The sequence below is a fragment of the Halichoeres trimaculatus genome, unplaced genomic scaffold, assembly GCF_033239565.1.
Source record: "Halichoeres trimaculatus isolate MK-OKI-2021-1 unplaced genomic scaffold, fHalTri1.1 fHalTri1_scaffold_5, whole genome shotgun sequence".
NCBI lineage: Eukaryota > Metazoa > Chordata > Actinopteri > Labriformes > Labridae > Halichoeres > Halichoeres trimaculatus.
In genome coordinates this window covers 29,770,393-29,793,427 of record NW_027437183.1, presented here as the reverse complement: position 1 = coordinate 29,793,427, position 23,035 = coordinate 29,770,393, and the positions used below count along the sequence as shown (strand labels likewise).

General features: G+C 41.6%; 1 protein-coding gene across 2 annotated transcripts in view; it reads right to left on the bottom strand.

The window, feature by feature from the left end:
* ank1a (ankyrin 1, erythrocytic a) overlaps positions 1–23,035 on the bottom strand; it is a 110,239-nt gene extending 87,204 nt beyond the window's left edge. Inside the window, exons 1-2 of one of the 2 annotated variants that reach the window (XM_074669568.1) lie at positions 22,882–23,035; positions 3,415–3,890 (exon numbers count right to left, since the gene is read on the bottom strand). In XM_074669568.1, the coding sequence (XP_074525669.1) occupies positions 3,415–3,540 (126 nt within the window). In that variant the 5' untranslated portion in view covers positions 3,541–3,890; positions 22,882–23,035. Of the gene's footprint in view, positions 1–3,414; positions 4,134–22,881 lie in introns of those variants that run through there. The other variant, XM_074669566.1, reaches the window with a different exon arrangement.

Below are 23,035 nucleotides of genomic sequence, written 5' to 3'. Positions count from 1 at the left end.
TTTGAAGTATTTATTAAGTCAGGCCTACAGTTAACACTGATTCAATCTGTAAATACTTTAATTAGTCATTTAATTTCCATTGGCTGACACCTTTGATATCTAAAGCAAAGTCATTTTTGGATTAAACTTTTAATAAATAATATTGAAGAAATCAGATCTGTGATCACCACAACCACAGTTTAATTTCTACTTTGACCGGTACGCATGAAAACTATGTACACATTTGTGTTTATCATCACACAGCATGACTGAAACAGAAAACTCAACAAGCAGAGGGCAAATGATACCAGAGAGAAATCTATATCACTTCACATGGAAATACAGCAGTGAACATACATCCTGAATTGAACTATTGGCTTTGCTTAGCTCCCTTGGGGCTCACCAGATACTTATCACACACTGCAGCACTAAAGCATTTGGTGAGTGGATCAGATATGTGGTCTATGGTGACAGAATATGACTGATTTTTTTTTATCTCAGTGAAGAAGGAAAACTGTTACTTTTCAGCTTCCTTTTAAAAAATTGATTTTTTACTTTAATTTTAAATTTGCTTTGATGTCACTCCTTTTTGCTCTAAGCATTTTTGCATTTATTCTTTTCACTTTTTCTTTTCACAGTGCTAGGGAAATAGCAGCAGTTATTGAAAACTACTTCATCAGCATCCTCTTTAATGCGATTGATGTGTTAAGTACAAATAAAGTGAAGGTGTAGTGTCTGTAGAAAAGTAGATGTTAAGAGTAAATTTTGCATTACCTTGGAATAAAGCTTTTGCTCTGAAAAGGAAACAGTCTGAATGAAAACTGCTCTTTGTACAATTTTTTATCATTCGTACTTCTCATGTTGAAAGGAGACAAAGTACAACAACACAGCACAGCACGGCTTCATACGTCAGGGACATGGTGGACAGGTAGTAGACACAAACACACACAAAATGGGGTGAGAATAGGTGCTGACTGGGACAATAGGGCTTTGCTCACATCCTGACAATGCTCATTTTTCAAGAGGGGCGAACTCATCAATAAAAGTAATTTGAGGACGACATTATCCACTGCTCAGCAACTGACCTGGGTCGTATAATACCACTACACCATGAAGCCAATTAAAATGGCACTTTCACCCTTTGATGACGTGCTGTTGGCTTTACAGTTCAGGACATTCATCAACAGACGGTACGGCTCCCTGGGATGTAAATAATCATTGTACTGTCCCAGGACACAGTCGCAACAAAGGTAAAATAAGAGGATTAAAAAAAAAAGATGATAAGATCTTGTTTAAATGGAAAAAATGTTTCTAAACTAATAATGAAAAATAAATATATAAAATGAAAATAATAATAATAACAGGGTAACAGCCTTGGAGAACACAAGATATGCTGTATTAAAGGAAACTGAACCAGGTGCCAGGTGCTATCGCTACATTAATGACTCTTTCACTTTCAATTTTAACAAGTATCAGCACAAGAAATGTAAAGGTCACAAACACCAGTTATGAGCTATTCTACCAACTCAGAGCATATCAAGTAAGTGTGATTCACAAAGGAAACTCCTCCACTGAAGAAAAAGCTTACATAACAAAAGCTGCTTTTCTCTGGTAGACTCATAAAGAAAGTGTGCGTATGAGTGTGACGGTACAAAATGTAATTTGTGTACAGAGATGTAAGGTGGTGAAACAAAAAAATGTAGTTTCACAGATTCAGAGTTGACTTCCTTGCCAGGGGATAGGAATACTGATGATGTGCATATCAATGCACAAGCCAGCTAATGGGTAAACAAAAGAAATCCTGTTTTTTAACCTGCATGCAAAATAGGGAGACACAAATCAGTCAAGCAAATAATTGCTGTGGAATTTGACCAAGTATCTGCAGGCGTCTGAGAGAAAACAAAGAAGGCACAGGACAGAGAGATAAAGAGACAGAATTCCCCAGCATCAACATCTGCTCCAGAAACCAGGAATGGCTGTAAGCCGGTGTTAAAAAAGGAAGAGAGGTTGGGAGGGGGAGCTGGAGGAGAGTCAGGAAGCTTATTTGAAAGACTTAAGCTGCATGGTTACGTAAGTGATACGGGATCCTCTGAAACCATACACTTTCCGTCAAAGTTGGGTTGCATTAGTAACCTCACCAGAAATCACATCCCTGCCTCTTCCATACTGTTAGAGCTGCAGGCCTTCCCTCGGATCTCATCTTCTCAGACATGCATACACAGCACTTACACACATGCCTAATAGACGTACACACACACCCACACACACACGTATCTCTGCACAGGCATTGATTCATGTCAGTTATCATAGACAGAGTGGTGGCATTCATGTGTTTCTGTGATGACAGGTTTTTGTCTGACTCTCACAAAAAAAAAAAGCAGAACCCCTCAAAGAGACAACAACCTGAGATCTGAGTCATTCTTTTGGTTTTTGCTCTCATTCTGCCCTGGTTTGTTCAAATACATCTTTCAACCTCTACAACGTGAAAGAAAAATCTCATCCTACAGCAGTCTACAAGCTCTGCCTCCCCTCTCTGGGAAAGTGGAAGCTGTACTGTGTTTCTGTCTATAACACTGTCTCTACTGCATCAGCATCAGATTGGTTTACAGCCAGCCTGGCACGGTGCAGGCTCACAGGGCGGCTGGACTCACACGCTCATTTGCTGAGGACCAATTTGCCACCAATAGCACAATCTGCGGATGACTCATTTTCATTAATGAGTTGAGTAAAAATCCTACAAGGACCAGGGGAATAATGTCGGCTCGGCAGCTTGATAACACATCCCTGCAGTTGTTGACTAGCGTAGCAGAGATTTACGGTTCACACCGAGCCCTGCCAGCTCTGCCTGGGACATCTCAGTCAGACAGAAACCCGCAGGTTTTGCTCTGCAGTCACTACAATGCCACTCAGGAAAAAAAAAAAAGAGTTGAGAGGAGATCAGACTGGGCTGTTGCTGAAACTGGCAAGCTCACAGTCTTTGTGGATTATTAGTGATGTAGTGAAATTTTGCTTACTGTCACCATACCGCAGTGTGAAAACAAAGAGAGAGGAGACAGGACAGAGATGTGAAGAGAGACAGAGACAAAGTGAGAAGTAGAGTACAACACTGCCTTATCAGACGGCTTCGACAGGACTGTCAATAAAGCAGGAATAAAGCAGAAGGAGAGCATGCAGTGTGTTGTACCGTTTCCTTGTGTCTGTATGCACATGACATACATGTGTGCCAGGGAGGCTGTGTACACACAGTAGAAACACTCTCATGACTGAGTTTCCATGTGTGCCCCGGGACCCCTGATCACAGCTTAGCATGACAGAGAAAGAAGGGGGGTGGGGGGGCGTCTCAACCTTCCTGCCCCCCTCTCTAGCCATCCCTCCCTCCCCCCCTCCCCTCATCACTCCACCCCTGACCACCCCACCTGTGAATAGTCCCAGTACCTTGCGCTTTTTATCCCGTGAGCGACTCCTCTTTTTGGCTCTCTCGTCCTCCTTCTCTTTGCGCTCCTGCTCCGCCTGGGCTTCTAAATCCTTGTTCTTGCGGAGATGTTTGGCCGCTTGCGCCATGGCGGTGGTCTCGTCGGCGTCGGTGCGTCCAGATCCTCTGGTGGTCTACCTGGTGCCAGCAAACACTAGTGCTGCCGCTGCTGTTGTGCGTTCCTGTATGGCCCTGCAGAGTCTGCAAGCGTGCTCACCCTCTGCCTCCGCCTCCTCTTCAGCAGTGCAGTCACACACACTCACACACACACACACACACACGCACACCAGCAGTCCTCACCGTCTGCTGTGGGATGCTACTGCAGCGGAGCTCTCTTTCACTCTCTCTCTCCGATGCTTGCACACTCTCCCCCTCTTTATCGCTCACGTACACTTCCCTCCTTCAATTCTTCTGCTGCCTCTCTCTGCTGTCTTCCTCACTGCAAAAGACGAGGAAGAGGTAAACACCAGTAAACCAGGTTTCCATGTTCGTTGATAACCCTCTCCTCCATTCACTGCTTTAGCATTCTACTTCAAACCCAGCAAACCCGCCCCATCAACACAGATTACAGAGGGATGAACTGACAGTCATTTGAGGAATAGCTGGAGCAGCTCTATATCAAAGTCAGCGCTCCCTCCTCACATTGCATTGATTTTGTTTCCTTTTCCTGTATTTAATTTCTCAGTATCTCATGGTCTTGCTGTGAGTCCATCTGTGGAGGATTGCTGGGCTGCACAGGGAACCCGTCATCACCACAGCCAATCATGCAATCACTCTTACACACACACACACCGGGAAAGCAGGGGAAATAAAAAAAAGAACTAAAACATGCATGAGGAAAAAAAACTGCCTCTTCCTCCCCCTCCCTCTTCACTCCCCTCTCCCTCTCTTCTGTTTAGGCGCTGCAGCAGACTGGATTGGTACCCCTGCAAGGATGATGGTGCAGTGTGCTTGTGTATATCACAGTGAGGCTGAGCAAAAAGTGGTCCAGTATCACTCCCATTACAATCTCTGGCAAGTGAAACACAATAACATCTCCAAATGTTTTGCGCCGTTGACTACTTTTTCTGTTTTCCTGCCTTTTCTCCCCCTCTGATTTGGACACAACAGGGATGAAAGGCTGCTATAAACTCCTGTGTTAAGGTAAAAATGGCCTCTGTGCTCATGAAGAATGTATGTTTGAGTATGTGCGCAGTGAAAAAGAGGTGCATAGAGGAAGAGGTGCTGATGGAGTCGGCACCTGTTTACTGGTATTGCTCTGCCTCTCTCCCTCTCTCTCCCCCTCCTCCCCTCCTCCTCCCCTCCTCCTCCCCTCCTCCCCTCCTCCCCTCCTCCCCTCCTCCCTGTGATGCTGCTGACGCAGGCAAAAAATATCCTTTAACATCTCTCTTTGCCCGGCTCACTATACATCACACGTACAGTTCATATTGATACTGTAGACACACAAAGTCTGTACACATGCCACCACACGTGTTTCAGTGCACGTGTGTGTGTGTACACATACATACACACATACACACACACACACAGAAGGACAGCTGGTGAATGGCTTGTATGAGATAATTCTGCAGCCACATCTTAGTGTTTTATTTTAGAGCACTGCTCTGGAAAGTGTCCTAAAACGAGCAGGATCGTCATCATTTCCTCCTCTATTGCCTCAGTCTTTGATTTTCCTTTATTTAATTCTTGCAGTGAATACCAGGTCCTTTCTGACTGTATTCATCTGAATGAGTCATTACTGAACCTGACTGAATGAAAAGTGCTCTTTACAAAATTAATTTAAGCATATTTCTTGGCTTTTATCAGTCTCTGAATAGTAAAACCATGTAAACACAGATTTAGATTGTCAGGATCTTTTCAGTTTTCTCTGGATATCTGCTCATCATTTCAGGCCAAATCTCTGAACTGAAGTCATTCTGTTTTTGGTTTGCTCTCCTGCCAAGGCTTCCCCTGATCTAATAGCAGCTCTCTCCACATATACTGCAGCATACTAATGAATAGGACTGATGATATTGCCTTCTGTCTGCAATGCTGCTGCACAAATCACTCGCTCATGTGGCCTAGCTATGACACAAACACAAATACCGACGGGCTGACAGCTCTGTGGCAAGAGATCCATCACAATATTGAACTCCTGGGGAATGTGCCTAAATGAATCACCAGTGGGACTGACTGCAAGGGTTACAGGGAGGTTTTTGCTTAGCCATCTAGATTGGTGCTGCGAAGCTGCACTCCTGCTCCCCAACCAATGGAGGGCCAGTTCTAAGCCACATTTCAACACAGCTGTTGAGGACACTGAATAAGATGAAGATCCTGAGGCATCAAGTAAAGAAATCCAGGAGATGACGTCCCAGAAACCCTTCAATGACCGACAAACTGACCATCTTCAGATCTGTACAGGAAAGTAGCTCCATGGTCAAATTGACTGAACCAGCACACGTTTTCATTGAACTTACAAAAAACTTGCTTGTGATGAGATGATCTTCTCCCTTTGTGTATATCATATACATAAAGCAGCTACCAAGCTAAAAACAGCCACTATAACCTCACATCTGCCAAAACATACTTAATCCAAATAGGACTCAAATTCATTTATAATTTGGCCCTGTTGAGCCTGAAATGTAACAACAACCCAAAATGTAGTTAAAAAATGTAATAAAGCCTGAAACTTAATAATTGACCCAAAATGTAACACGTTTTACATTTTGGGAAACAGAATTGTTAAATTTAATGGTTAGTTTTGGGTTTTGTTTCATTTCTTTTATTACCTTTTGGGTTGTTGTTACGTTATGGGCTCTAACAAGCCCAGTAAGAGATCCGAAAGTATCCACTGGTGAAGAAAGGTATGGCTGCGGTAGTCTAGTCTTCAGACTACCTAAAGCGCTTGTACATTCCAAGTCACATTCACACATTTGCTTCGTAAAGCCCGTCAGTTTTGACTGATCCTATTCACACACCGACGGCTCAGCACCAAGGGAAGTTCCAGGTTAGGTCTAACCCAAGAACACTTCAGCATGTGGACAGTCGGCCCTGGGATCAAACCATGAACCGAATAATAAATGTAGAGTCCATGATGTCACCCATTTGTTTCTGATGCAAAGTTTTGAAGTATATTGTCAGCAGAGGAAACAACTGGAAATGCCGAAATTAACTTGCCTTTACTGAGAACTAGAGCCGACCGATTAATCGGGCTGATTATGCCTGTCATGGATTAATCAACATCGGCCAAAAGGTAGCCCATCATAAAAAATGTTTGCTCCACAGAGATTCTGTCGCTCCTGTTCCTGTGTGTCTGTGTGTTGGGCTGCACACTGCCCGAGTGCCCGCTCCCTTCGTTCACCATTATCTAATGTAAGACTATAGAACGGCATTTTAACGTCGTGTTAGTTGCTTTTTTGAGAGATAAACAAAGGTAAATGCTACTGTTAATTCACATGTCCACCATTATCTAATGTAAGACTATAATACAGTGTTTTAACGTCGTGTAAGTTGCTCATTGTGTGTTTACATTTTTTATTTTTTTTCTACTGACTGTGTTTAAAGTTTGACTTATTTATTTAAGGTGTTTACAGTTTGACTTCTTTATTTATTATTGTGTTTACAGCTTGTTCTTATTTATCATTGGTTTACACTTCAGTTCTTATGTTGACAGTTTTATAATTAAAGTTCCTTGTTTTAATTTAATAGTATTCTGACTCTGTCTTGAATCATATGGATATAATAATTTATAATGATAATTTTATTATTTGTATAGCAATTTTAGAAACAAAGTTTACAAAGTTACTTATTATAATAATTTGTGTTTGTATACAGTAGATATCCTGTGTATATCACTGAATTTATTATATATATCCGCCGATATATTGGATATCGGCTTTTTTTGCCCCCAGTATCGGTATCGGCATCGACCCCAAAAATCCAATATCGGTCTGGCTCTACTGAGAATGATTTGGGCATTAGTAAGCATTTTTCAATGCTACAAGAAATCGTCCCAAAAGAACAAATTAAAGGTAAAAGAAGGATTCAAAATCCAGTGCATTAACATTTTATAACATAGGGACTGTGGGGACATTTTTGGGACGCAACACTGGCAATTCGTTCTGTGCTTCAGCAAAATTCAACCCTAAAGTCCAGTTCATTTATCCAGTGTGACCGCAAGTGTGCTGTACTTGAGCACAGTTCACTTCTCTACTTTGACACACTCCAGAGAGGTGTGCTTCAGGGCAGTTCACTTCATCAACATTTATGAGGATATGAGGTACAATCCATGACGTACGATCGCTGCGAACGCGACCCACTATTGTTGTAGCAGTTTTCTCTGTGTCCCATTGTGCTGACTATGATGAGATTGCACTTCATGTAAACAGATGCTTCATGATGACACAGGCTGGCATGTGCCTTAAGTCTGTTTCAAATTGGAGTAGTGCATGGCCGTGATCAGAAATGGTCAATTTGATATACTGTGACAGGTACCTGAAATCTCATGTCATGTTTCACAAAAAAAGAGAAAGAAAAGAGGGAAAAACCACTGGAATGTACCTCAGAAATGACATCAGGTTCCAAACCCCAACCTGAACTGACTGTCCCTGAGGTGGTCCTGTCTCGAACACAAAGGGACAGGTTGTACAGACCTGGGGGGCAGAAAGAAACGTACAGCTACTGCCCGAGCTTTCTTTGGTGTAGGCCAGCACCCGCCAGCAAATTAGCCGCTCCAGTGCTCCTCTGAAAACAGTGGACAGTACATGACGGAGCCACACGTGCAGGGGTGAGAAAGATAAGAGAGACAAGCTATTCCCCACATGGAAGCCCACTGTATGTGAATATAAACTCAGTCACATGATCAAAAAAATGTTTAAATGAGTCATCATCGTCTTAGATAGATGAAATTGAAACTGGCCCAGTGTTTTTCACAAGTCCACTATAATTTATGTACTGTCACTATTAAATCAAAAATTAATATTCAGCATTCATTTAAAAAACACTCAAGTGTTTCAGATCCTTTTACTGCAAGCCAATCAGTAGACTGTGTTTGATACATCTAAAGATTCTATAAATACATCTGTGAGTGGTGAAAGGATGGTAAAGGTCTGTCTGTGGAGTCAAGCGTGATTTACATAATAATCTCTGAGTAAAATGGTCTACTAGAAGCTTGCTGATGAAAAACTAGAAACCAACAGTCGAGCACGTTTATCAGTAATAACATTACAAAATAATGTCATTTTTAACTCACTGGAACTGTACCAGCTCAATCAGCTTCACCTATTCAAAAGCAAAAAGTGTCATACTTGTTAACACTGAGTAACGCTGCCAGCATCATTCAGCATTTTCTCACTGAACAGAACATATTTAAGGTGTTTTAATGGGGAGGTGATTCTGTGATAAATAAAGTGTTACTTTTTGAGTTAAACCACTTGCTCACAGTCAAGGCCTTACAAATAAAACAACACTCTGCCAGCCAGAACCCTTTGATTCAAAACCCGACAACAAATCTGTAAACAGATTTACCACAAAGGCTTGAGCTCAACTCACCTTCAATCTGAAGCTGAGATGAGAAATGTACTTAACAGAAAAAACTCAGCCATGAAAATATACAAGAAAATATAGTTTTGCCCAGGTTTAGAAACACTTGGGGGCTAAGATGTTATCCCAATGTTGATGTTAACAGCTGTCCGCACAAAAGCTTGTATTAGGGCCTGGAGTCCTCTAGGTTTAAAGAAGGTTCAACACAATGTGGGTTTGAAATAGCACATCAAATGCTCTAAGGAAGCTCTTTCAAGGCAATGGATGAGCTGTTTGTCCTTAAGAAAGTGTCAGTCCTGTTCTTTTTCATGTTGAAGTCACATTATCGGAGACTTATAAGCAGTTAACCAAGATTTTTCTTCATAAGCTTTAGCTGAACAGGACATTTCATGTTCAGTGAGTAACTATCTTAGTTCAAGTAATCCATGAAAAAAATTAGTTCAATAGAGGGTATTGGGCTCATTTTGTCTTCATAATGTTGCTCTGGTTCCCCCAAAAAACCCTTATTGTTCTCACACTGGTGTTTTAAAAAACTCTTATTTTAGCCTCTGTCTGAAACACTTTGCTTTAAGCTACTGCCTCTTTGACACTCCCCACTCAACAAACCCTCCTCCTTCTGATTGGCCAGCCCTTTGGAGGCCTGCCGGGAGCAGAGCTATAGCAGACCTTGGTGTGCAAGACCCACCCCTCTAAGGCCCCATTTACACCACAACGTTTCATCTGAGAACGCTGAATCGCAGTGGAAAAAAACTGCCTTCACACGAAAACACTGATGGACTGAAAACGCTATAATAAGCATGCCAGGCCTGTAGTCGGCGCTATAACTGTCTTGTCTAGAAGCTGCTTTTGAGAGATCTCCACCAAAGTGGATTTGAGCCGATCATCTGGTGTATTGGGGAATACTAAGTACAAAAGTGGAGCAAATATGCACATTTTGTATAAAGACAGTCAGCAGATTGAGCAGCACAAGCACAACACGGTAGTTCGCGACGATCGTAACAATGGTACTGTTGTCCTGTTGTATGCGTTCGTGAGGAGCGGAGTGTGATGTCAGCGTTTCCACTGAAAATGCTGGCTTACCATATACAAGGCAACGGTGTTGGCAGAGTTTCAGAAAAATCCCACTCTGGAGGCCGTTTTCAAAAGTTTGCTTTTTAGTTTGGCTAAAACGCCATTCCCGTGGAAACGCAAGGCTGAAACGCAACAACCCCAGCTGAAACCCTAAAACTGTTTTCGTGTAAACGACCCCTAATTTGAATCAATTCAGAGATTTTCCATATAGCACCAGATCAAAGCAGAAGTGATTTAGAGTTCAATGTCTCAAAAATCAGATCTATACCTTGTTTTTTTAATCTAACAGACTAAACAGACTTATGATATTCATCTAATTTAAACGGCTGTTATTTGTACATCATGGCATTCATATTTTCTGTCGCACTAGTTTGCACATGGCAAAGTTCTGCTCTAATGCATTCTGCTCTAAATGTGTACGCAAACGTGTGCACATTTACATACACATACAAGCACACTCCGTAAAGCTGACAGAGAATCTCTCGACACAGGAGCTTATTGTTTTTCAAGGCCAATGCCAATCAGTGAGTGAGTGTTTCAAGTGAGTGTTTCAAGTGAGTGTTTCAATCAGACTGCTACAAACCACTAGATACTTGCATTTCTACAAACTATATATTCAAGATTTTTTTTTTTATGTAAATATATTTTTTCTTATTCTTATGTCCAAGTTTGTTTGTACTTCAGTTAACAAGTTATGTACTGTTGGCTTGAAATATGCTCTATAATCTGATAGTGAGGTTATTTTTAAGTAATAATAAATAAATTAGTCCATACACCTTCCATACATAAAGAGGTCCTCAGGTGTCCTTGGTATATTAGTGCTGATACATCAACCCTTTACTTACCTAAGCTAAAATGGCTCTTTGGACATACTTTTTTTAATTATTGCTGTATAATGGTCTGAAAATGCCCTCTCTGTCTGAGTGCTTTGACCTCTTTTTCCAATTGTGCATAAACTTGATTTGTTAACATCTGGTGAATGATCATTGCACATGGCATGGAAGTATTAGCAGTTCAAAAGAAGAAAAACACAAAAACAAAATTGATTTCTAATGAATATAGTGAGACAGTACAGTACTCATAGCTCTCTGTGTTGGAATTTTTAGGATTGGGCAAAACCTCAAGAACTTATGGTATTCAGGAGCTGTTTAGCCCTTTTTGCAATACTTTCAGTATTTTGCTTTGCGAGGCTAAGTCACATGCTTGTGATTATTGTAGTGCAAATCATTAGGTTTCCATTGCTGTTTGAATTTTTAATTGAACAAACGGTGACAGAGTTACAGTCCTACCAAAATAGCATGGGTGCTAAAGTGGGTAGCTCTGATTTATCTTGGCGATTGGCCTACCTAGGATACGGTTGCTAACTAGCATTTCGCAAGTGCAGAGGCAACCTGGTTGGTAGAGCTGGAGGACTGACATTATGGGCTCTAATTTCGTAGACCAGGCGCAGGCGCAGGCGCAGGTGCACCTGCCCTGCGCCGGCCTTCGCCGTGTGCACAGGGCATGACCGGCGCACTTTGCAAGTTTCCTGCAGTGCCAAGAGAGGCGCAGTACAGGCGCAGATGAGCGCAGAGCTGCGCGTCCACGCCTCCCTCCGTGCAAATGGCAGAGAGGGAGGAGAAAAGCCGTGAGTGGGTTTAACACAGCCGAGCGCTATTTTCACCAATCAGATGAGCTCCTCTCCTCGCCTTTAAATGCCCTGCGGCCGAGGCGCAGCGTCTGATTGGTCTGAGTGATCTCCAGCACCGCGGAAACAGTGCTGGTAGCAGAGACGGTCAGAGCCGCTGTCCCTGCAGCAGGAAAATGGACAGCGGGGCACATCGGAGGACACGAAGCGCGTCACCGTGGGGGCCAGCTCCCGGGACAGATTTAATCTGTTCCTTTGTCATTAATAGGAGTACAAAATGAAGAGACAGTTACACAGCTGGCTTATCCATTCAGAATACTTTTGATCCACCTGCACTCCTGGTTTGTCATCGCCAAGCAGAACCTTTGGTGATATACTGTATACTCTCCCAGTGTCTCCACCTCATCCTCCTTACAATAATGTACTCCATCTTTTTAGATCACGTTAAAAATAAAGACTAAAACAGAGAAATATGGGAAATCACGGGTGACAATCATGGTGACCTGAGTGACATACATTTATTTTCTCTCTTTTTTTTTTTCGTCTTTTCTCTCCCTCTTTTCTTTGAATTAAATGAAATGAGAGAACCAGATATATACTCAGTATCAGATGTTAAGGCTGTTTAATTGTAAGATGTGCATCAAACTTCCAGCTGCCGTCAGGTTAACTTTCCATTATGACAAACGGCTTTAATCTGACATCAGATGTGACGGGACATTTAATATAGATATAAATGTTTATGCTGGTTCAGACGATTACATTAAATAGTGATTGCTGTGATTGTTTACTGCATCAAAATGTGGCTGACACTCTGGAAACCTGCCTCTGAGGCTTTGTTGACATGTGCGCACATGTGCGCCTGTCACCAAATTACAGCTGCGTGGGGTGAGCTCCACCTTGCGTCGATAGACCAGGTTGGAGCTGGCGAGCTTTCAGCGCACTTTTTTGGCACGGAATTGTCACTGCGCCAACATGAATCTGCTGACACCTGCCCCTGGTGCGCCGTCAACTCCCCCTGGTGCGCAGTCACACCCATCTCTGCGCAGACGGTCTACCAAATTGTCAAATTGGCAGCGCACGGCAGTGCGCCGCACAAAATTAGCATTGCACAGGCTGCGCCAGGCTTGCGCCCCCTGCGCTGCGCCACGAAATTAGAGCCCTATGTCCTTTGAACCAACAAAACATGCATCGACCTTACTGATAAAACTTTGATACTCCTTCAGCAAGCAGAAGAGTCCTGCGTTGATCTAAAGCTGACACACATGGCGACTGAAAGTTAAATGACGGCAGTGTTTGGTCTTTTTTCTTGCCATTCCCCTCTACTCTGATAAACTAATACGGAATGATGCAGGATTGGGCATTTGTCATCAAAGCTGTCAATCAGTTATCTTATTCAAATTTAAGCTGGTGGCCTGGGAGTGGGGACTTCCAGGAAGAAGGTCACACAAGAAAGTTTTATTAAGCCTACTGAGAATTAGGTATGCACAATCGGCGCGTTATCGCTGTGGGTCGATTTGGCTTAAAAATGAAATATCAGACATCAGCCAACAGTAAGATATCTGCTGACATCATAACTGATGAAATAACGGGCTGCTGCTTAATTAAATGCCTGACCTCAGCAGCATAAACTGCTGCAGCTAACATGTTTTGTAGTTTTTTATTGTTTGCACATCCCCTCACATTGTTTGTAGCCCATAGAATTGTTTAGTGTAGGCTGTGTCCATATATCCATTTATGTTCTGATTACAACTGAAGCTGCATATATTTTTTGCACTTATTATGATTTGCTTAGTGCAGATTAGTAGTCACGTATTTGGCTCCTGTTTTTAGTTAAATTTCAATCTAAGCAGCAGTCTGTAAGGTACATGCAGATGACTAATATAGGCCAATTTACTGTCAAAGAGTAAACCATTTCATTTAACTTGGGTTTAGCTGGTGTCGAGCTGCACTTCTCATATGTTCGCTGTGAGCAGAGGTTAGGTTTACTTCCTGTGACAATTGTAAAAAATGGCCAAATCTACCCTGGATGGGGGTAGTGTAATGAATGTCTCAAAGAGAGCATCATCCAATTGTTAAGCAGGATTTACTTTTTTGTATTATTATTATTTTTTTATTCTTTTTTTTTTTTTTTTTTTTTTTTCAAATCAATCATCACAAAAAATATTCAGTTTTGTTAGTTTTTTTTCTTGTTTTCCACAAAAAATGTGCTACTTCCAAAACAGAAGAGGGTTGATGATCTCCAGAGTTGAGGAAAAAAAAACTGGGATCAGCTGAATTAGTAATTAAACATCAGTGTATCAGCTGTTGCCAAAAAATCAAATATCATGCATCTCTACAGTGACAATATTCTTACAGGGGGACAGAATATTCATTCAAACCTTCATTTATTCCCAAAAGGACATTGGGGTTTCCCTCCTTTCCAGTGGCATTGAGATAACATTTGCCATTTTGGGACTGAAATATTGCAAGAACTTACAACCAAGGTTATAATAGTTAACTAAAACAAAACTTAAAACAAAAACTAAAATTCAAAATACATTGCAGTGAACTCAAACTAATAGAAACTGAAAAAGAAAACAAAAACGATAAGTAAACTAAAACTGTATCTTGTGTTCACAAAACTAACTGAAACTAACTAAAATTAAAGAGAAAATTCCCTTAGTTATAGTTTTTGACAATATTAATAGCCTTTAGGATTTAAATTAATCCAACACATTTTCCCAACCAGTTTTACGACAGTTTTCGGCAGTTGTCAGCGCCGTACGGCACCATCATAGTGACATAGGCTGTTTCCCAAAGCCAAGGTACCTTGCCTTGCCTTGCCTTTGAAGGCAGTGCCTCCGAAGCCACTTCCTTCCAATCCAAGGCAAGTGTCCTGCCTCTGCTCAAAAGGAGATGCTAATGGAACAGCCTACAAAGACATATTTTGGGAGGAGCTCAGACGGCTACAAAGTTTGTCATGGCTTGCCACTTTTCTATACTTTTTGCTTTTTTATTGTCACATCATTGACACTCTGCAGGTGCAGCTTCTCAGTAATTATAGTTACGTGAGTGACACACAAAAGAGTTAAGTGGTGGACATGGTATAAGTTGTTATTTTCAGAGGTGTATTTTGTTACTTACATTTAAATTGGAATTTACCACGCGCCTCCGCTGGTGCGTCTTTTCCTTCCATTTTTTTCCTTTTTTGTAGATTCACGCATTGCATGTTGGGTATTTATAGCCATGGCAAGGCAGCGAAGGATACACCTGTGTATCCTTGGTCAATTAGCCACATGCTAACCGAACGGAGGACATATGCCTCCGGAGGACATGAACATTGGAACAGCACTTGGGCAGCGACTGATGATGTGGATGCCTGCCCACGCCCACCCCACGCCCACATCAGACCAAGGCAAGGCAAGGTACCTTGGCTTTGGGAAACAGCCATACTGGGACGTGCTTGTTTACTGCACTGACTGGCTGTGCTCTGTGCTGCGGCGAAACATAGAGGAGCAAAGAATCAGAGCATCTGTAATAGTTTCATTGTATTTAAATCTGTCTTTCTTGTTAGTGTCCAAGTTTCTAAATATTTAAGCTCATATTATATTGTTTTTTATAAAGTTTTAGTTCATATTAATTTTATGCAATTTAGGTTAACATTATTTTTATATAATTTATGTTTATATTTTTTTATATTAAGTTTATATTATTTTCATGTGTTTAAGGCAGCAGCCAACAGTTCAGTATCAGCATTGGTTGAGCAGTGAGCACTATGTTGGACTTAGAAAATAAACAGTATGACAAAATATTTACTCTGACCTTTTTGAATCCTGCACCTGGTTAATAAGGTATGAAAAAATAAAACTAAACTGAAACTAAACTGAAACTAAACTAAAACTAAGCCCTGTTGCAAAAATCAAAACTAAATAAAAACTAGAATGCCTGCTCTAAAACTAATGAAAACTAAACTGTAATGGAAAAAAATTCAAAACTAACTAAAACTAAACTAAAATGACAAATCCAAAACTATTATAACCTTGCTTACAACCTTGCAGCACAATTTTTGCAGCATCTCCTCATTTCCTTTGAAAACACAGAGTTCAAAAACTTAAAGCGGCATAAGCATTTCAGAAATACAAAGAGGAGAACAAGAAAATACCTAATTGTACAATAAAGAATCTTTGAGAATGTGCAGATTTGAGTAACTATTTAAGTAGGAAAACAAACATCTTTTCAACAATTTGTATCTGTGTAAAGCACTAAAGTACTCGGTCTAATTATACTATCCTGCAGGTCACTTGTGCATTTACAAATGGTACAGACACAAGCACAGAAATGTACTTCATAGGCAGTCATATCTATTTGCAGATGTCAGTTTTACTCTTATTTACACCCACCCACCAGCGGTAGAACTCTTGAGAAAATATTCTCATTTCTTCCTCTAATTTAGCCTACCTTGTCACGAGGGACAGAGCGGTGGGACACACACAGGTCTGGAGAATATTCTCAAACAAATATCATTAAATCAGAGCCTCAGTCATCATGACAAGAAAGTTAATAATGCATCTTATTGCTTTCATCACACATCAGCAGCAACAAAAGCTCTTGTTCACACACAGTCAACCGTGCTGTTTATTTTTTACTATGCTGCTCACGTTGAATCCCCCTCAATATTTGGGAGAGTCTCTGGTGTGTTTGCTGGCAGAAGTCCACAGCCTACAATAAGATACACTATTCTGCAGGCCTCTGCTACCCTCTGCACTTTCCGCCACGGCTTATAACTGAGTTATTTCAGCAACAGCATTAGTCATTGTGAGCCCAAATGAGATGATGTGAACAAAAACTCTTGCAGTGTGTGTGTTACCACAGTATGGATAAAGACTGTGGCGCATTATGTAAATTTAAGTGGATCAAAGGATCATAATAGTGGCCTTTTAACCATGAGAAGCAGCTTATGGGTAGATGTCACACAAGATCCACTGGAGAGAAAACACAGAACAGGTGAGAATACAGGTCAGACGGCACCCTCTACTGACAAAAAGTGAATACTGCAAGGAAAGAGTATTAACATTTGCTGCATGGTTCAGTGGCTTGGTACAACCTGCTGTTAGGATGTTGAAACCATGATACTACAACAGTACGGACCACAGCTGCAACAACCAGCACCAATAAAATCTTACAGATATTTCAAGACTACAAACAATTGTGGTATGATCAGCTCCAGTCTATAATACTGTTTTTAATGTGCTCCTGTGGGAACCTCTAATCACAGAGTGTGTGTGTGTTTAAATGCATGGCAGAGCACACCACTGCAGTGCAGCACAAAACTTACACAGAGCAACACACAGCCCAGAGAACGCTGGGCTGACAAGTTTTCCTGGCTCCTGCTTCTCAAAATGTGTGCATTAGGTGGTCAAACCTTTTCTGTCTTTGTTTGCATCAATTCCAGGTCAGAACGCAATGAAACTACAACATCAGAATAAAAATGAAATCAACATGACCAGAGTCTCCTGGTCAGTTTGACTTTATTTTCCCTCATTCACATGTTGAAATCATATATTTGGTGTTATTTTGGTAGAAAACTCAGCAGTCATGTTTCCCTCCTGACACTACACCATGAAAAAGATTATTACAGGTTAGCACAGAGACCTGAAGAGCTCCCTCTCTCCTTCCTCTCTTCCACGCTCTTCCTCCCTCTCTCCTGGCACTGCACCAGTGGAGTGAGCTCTGATTGGGAAAGCCATATGGCAGGTAACAAACCAAGGGCAGGCTCCGTGTCCACATGGTGCGGTGGCTCAGGCAGCTTGCCACTTCATCTAAAAGGCTCATCTGATCTGGCTCCGTAATCTAGGGAGGGATGTAGACCAGAGCTCTGTGTAAATATGCTACGAGTGTAACTGACACTGCACCATCCCTCGCCTGGTGGTGTGAACACGGGTTTAGCGGGGTCTCACAGCAGCAGAGTCAGCAGTGAATATTACTGTCATACCAGCTGGGAATGGCAATGGCCTGAGGCAGACTGACAGTTGCTGCTGTTGTGTAGAGTGGATCTGTCAGAGCTAGTGCAGCAGCAGTGTGTAGGCAAAGATACTTTGTTCTCAATTAGCGGTTAAAAAGAAGGGATTGCCTTGCGATTGTAAATATACCCGCCCTATAAATTCACTGTTAGTGAGAGGGAGAGTCTGCAGCTTTCTAAATCAGAGTTACAAAAATAGCTCAGATTGAGACCTCTCATCTCCGTGAAAAATATAGTTTATCCTCCAACCATAAATAACAGAAGGCACAAGCACAGGGTTTGTAAAGTGAGTAGTCTTACGGCTGCAGGTTCAGAAACGCAGGCAATCTATCAACAAACAAAGCACATGAAAACAAAATAACTGCTTGCTCCCCCACGATTTAAAAGAAAGGGGGAACAGAGGCACTAGTTTATCCATCATCATGTCATCGCAACAAATTACAATCTAATCCAAGAGATGTGTCAATGAGCAATGCTAAATCAATAAGTGTGGCATTTTTTCACTGAATGGATGAATGAATGTCTGGACCAATGATGCAAAGGAAGCATCGTGTTGTCCTCAGAAACATGGAGCTGGAACAGCTGAGGGACCATAAAATAACACAATAATGTAAATCCAGCTTACCGCTGCCACCTAGTGGTGTCACTGTGAACATGACTTTGCCAAACAACAAGTTATCTGATTACAATGTGGCATCAAATGATCTGATAAAAGGTCAACCCAAGGGTTGAAAGACCTCAAAGCTGACACTGGGCCAAAAGACTTTGTTACAGCAGTTTTCTGTATATTATTACTCCCATTATCAAAGGGAAAGTACTATTTCTGGTGGAATCAGTTTTGAAATCTTTAAATTCTTCTGGAAAAAAAAAAGACTGAGGTGTGTAAATGTAACTGAAATACTACAGCATACTACCAGGACTTTTGGGACACGTGAAAAATCTGAGAAACTCAGAAGTTCTGGGTCAAGATATCCAGATATGTGCTGGGGGAGGCTGAAGGTAGACAGAAGGATGAGGAGGATATTTTAATACCTCCATCCTTGGCCAGCACATGCAGAGAGAGTGGATGTAAACCCAAACTTTGTCTGAGGAGTAAACAGAGTTCCTGCAGATGTCAGATGGACAGGTGCTGTAGAGCTCTTGGGTGGTTCAGAAGATGGCACAAACTTACACTTCTGGATTAAAGTGATACTCCGGGATGGAACAAGTTGGGTCCTATCACAAGGTTTAGGGCAGAAATTACCCCTACAGCAGTGTTTTTGTGCAGCAGAAGCCCAGAGCGCTCGCACCAAACACCCCCTCCCTGCTCCTCTGCTGGTTTCCTCTTGTTACTTTCACACAAAAACACTGCTAAATAAGGCTCTAGTTCTCATCGTGTCTCTTCGTCCTGGCAGACTACCTGCGTTTGTTTATACTGGCACGCCGCACGCGCGGACTGATACACTAAGCGGCTAGCGACTAGTAGCCAGCTGTGGCTCTGCAGCGGAGGTAGTGCTGTTTTACGACACGATGAGAACTAGAGCCTTATTTAGCGGTGTTTTTGTGTGAAAGTAACGCGCTGAAAATTCTCTAAATAAAGCGTGAATGCAGACTGATATCAGATTTTTTTCGGTGGGAGTTCGTTTATTTGTGTTTTTGGTCAAGTGAAAAATGGCCCCGTCTGAGTGCAGAGGAAACCGACAGAGGAGCAGGGAGGGGGTGTTTGGTGCGAGCGCTCTGGGCTTCTGCTGCACAAAAACACTGCTGTAGGAGTAATTTCTGCCCTAAACCTTGTGATAGGACCCAACTTGTTCCATCCCGGAGTATCACTTTAAGGGCAGGCCATACTTTTAGTTTAATGTTAGAAGGTTGGGAAAGTTGCAAACACTGAATGCAAGCTTGGTACAAATAAGTTAGGCATGAAGTGTTGAACTTAAGACAAATCAAAAATACACCGATTAAACCGATTAATTTAGAAAATTGCCTCTATTTGTTTTAAGATGAAATTGCAACCTTTGCAACAAGTGACCAAATCATAAAGTAAGCGTCTTCGGAAAAGACATGGCTGTTAGGAGTGTTTTTTGTTCAGTGTTGTATTAAGAGTATTTTTTCTGTTTTGTTTCTGCAAAGCCAAACAGTTGGTTATAATGAAAGTGGACCCTTTGGCAAAACTCAAGCTGAAACTTTCAAACAATTCTATCCTTCGATTTTAGTTAATTTTTTTTTTTTTTCATGTAAATTACAGTCATATAACATTATATAATGACTATCTTTTAGGGCTGGGGCGATGTACTACTCTCACAATTTCAATTCTAATACATTTTTAGGGTGCTGATTTGATTAAAATTGTGATTCTTTGTGTTTCTGGTATTTATGATTTTTGAAATTTTAGTTTGGTTTTTTAACACTAGACCTTGTGAAAAAGTTAAATGCTGATGATAATGTCTACAGTCTATATCAGGAGCCATATTTTCCCATAAAATGCACATCACGTGAGTCAGAGAGAAATATTTCACCCTCTGCTGGAGAAAAGTGGTAACTTTTTCCCAATTCAGTTTATAAACATAGACCAAAATGAAGAATCTGAAAAAAAAAGTTTGTTTTTTTTTTGACAAAGAATCCCAATTTGATATAATCAATTCAATTTTTCTCCCAACTCTACTTACTTTTAAATCTATTCTCTGCTTAATGTTTTATATATCTATTTGCTCTTTGAAATTACAAAACCTCCTGTAAGCATTGGGTGGATCTTAATGAAGTAAAAACATCAGACTGAAATGAGTGAATGGAGGAGATGCAGAGCATTAAGTGTGAGAGAGAAGGAAATGAAACAGGAAGTGTACAGGAGGAGGAGGTGGAGGCCAAACCGGAGGCTGATGTGGGTCCCCCTGAGTCTCATTCCCTTCCCCTCACTCCTCCCTCCTCTCATTCCTCATCTCCTCCCCTTCTCTGTCTCTTTTCCTCTGTGTATTTTTCTTCCCATGATTCCTTACACACAGCTTCCTCTGACCCATCATTAAAGAATTATTCCATCCTCCACTCAGCTCCATTCATCTTTTTCTCACAGGTGGCCAAACAGACACACATTTTCCAACCTGGACTCTGAAACTTGATGGCATTTTGTAGCGCATATGCAAAATTTAAAACAGCTCAGTAATAAAATAAAAAACCACAAACATTTCAGTGCTGTTTTGCACCCTGCTGACTGTTAGTGTAATTACTCTGTCTTTTAAAGGGTAAATCCACAACCAAAAAACAAATTACCCGCCTTTGTCCCAATCTGTTCCATTGGATGTACAGCACGCCTCCCTCCACCTGTCTCCTTTTCTCTCTTTCTAATCAGGCGTCCCTGCCAATCAATGTGATCACCATGACAACACTTAATATGACACCCCCTCTTCAACTCAGCCACCAGTGCCACCACCCACTCCTATAAACAAAAACAAAACAAAAACAGGAAAAAAAAAAAAAAAAGAGGCTGAATTCCGACAGCCCAGGATTGATGAGGGGGGAGTCCTGTCAGAGGCCAGAGATTAGATTAGAACGGACACACAGACACACACACGCACACACAACCAAACACAAGCCACAGCACATCTCAGAGGCAGCAGGTGCTTTTGGTTAAACCTTAATTACATGATCTCTGATTTCTCTAATTGATATGGTAATGACTATGTAATTAATGCAAAAGCAGAAATACCAGCAGCTCTACTAATGAATGGATTTATTTGATTAGATATCCTCCTGCATATTTATGTAGGCTGCTACACAGAGGACAGTGAGACGTATGAAATGCTTGTTTGTGGTTGTTGTCACAGTGTTGCTACTGCTGGCATATCCTAAGCATGGCACAACTGAATGAGGCAGAACTGAGTATACAGAAACAAACAAAAACAATGTCATATTTAGAAAACTCTGGAGAGGTGCTGTGTGTGCTGCAGAAGACTGAAGAAAAAGAAAACGAACCACTCTTTTACAGGAAGGTGGCGCTATTGGGCTGCCTTATAGACACAGGAGCCTGTAGTCAGAAGCTGGAATGAACGAGGATGGTCATGAACAGCGCTCCTGAACCACATAAGTGTGAAAATTACAAAAAATGTTGCCATTACTCTAAATTTTAATTATGGTTTTAAGAAACTCACTTCTGTTTAAAATAACAACACAGAAAGCAGAAATTTCTGCTCATAAGCCCTCAGAGAATCCTTTCCTCTCCTAACAGACACATGTAAACACACAGCTATAACTTGGTTTGAAAAAGGTCAACTGAGACAGCTAAAAGTGGCCCAAAATCTTCTGCTTTGCCCACTTTCTAACATTCACAGTAAGGCCGGATATGTGAGGAGAGCCCCAGGTTGACAAGTCACCTTTAGGGGAAGAGAAATTGTGTCTCCAGCTGGAACCAAAACGCCCTCAGTGCTTGCAAACCCAAAGACACGTCTTCTCTTGTGAGATATCTGTTAGGGGAGTCAAGTGAAAGCACATGTGGGCCCTGACCAGGTGTGACAAGAAGTCATCAGGTCTCTCCCTGCATCTTTCACTCTGCCATAACCTCCCCACCCAGACTCGCTCTGACAGCTGATCTGAACACTGCTCTGCCTGTCTCTGCTGCTACCGACTGAAGGTTGCCAAATGAGAAAAGAGAAATCCAAAACAGACAAGACTGACAGACAGTTACCACACAGGCTGGTGTGCAGTAATGGTTTCAATAGCAGGATGAGACAGGGAGTAAAGGGAACTAACAGTGTATCAGAAAAAGTGTTTGTTTTATACACTGTAAATATAGATATTCTGTGAGGACTTCTTTTTTATGTTACTGTGATAGACAAAAGTGTAAAATCTACATAAGAATCCAGCAGCTGTTCAGATTTCTATCTTTTGATGTCTTTCTATTTTAAGGGGAAAGGCTCCTTAAATTGTGACGCAGAAGTCAAGAAGAATTTTCAAAACCGACAAAAAGCCCTGTTGTAAAAGTTCATTTCATCCTAAATGGATGTTTGATTTGCAGTCGGTGCTGTTTGCTCAAACTATAAGGCCACGAGGGTGGCTAGTTAAAGAAAAAAACACCAAGCAAAACCACCATGAACCACAAAAAATATAATGCCCTGGAGTAGCTTGTTTGAGGGGTAAGCTGCCTTCTAATTGCATTTGTCCTGCACACTTTTCGCAGGATAGACAGGAGAGGCTAAGCTAATAGCATTAATGAATGGAGGAGCGCTAGTTGGTTAACTAACTTACCTCTGAATAATGTGTTTCTTACGGGGCCACTCGGGCCACGCGTGATGGATGGCCTTACAGAAGCCAGGTCAATTAGCCAGGCTGGGTTTCCCCCGATGTCGGCTGTAGACAGCACCAGGAGAGCCTCCACCTCTGTCACGAGGCCTGGCTGTAA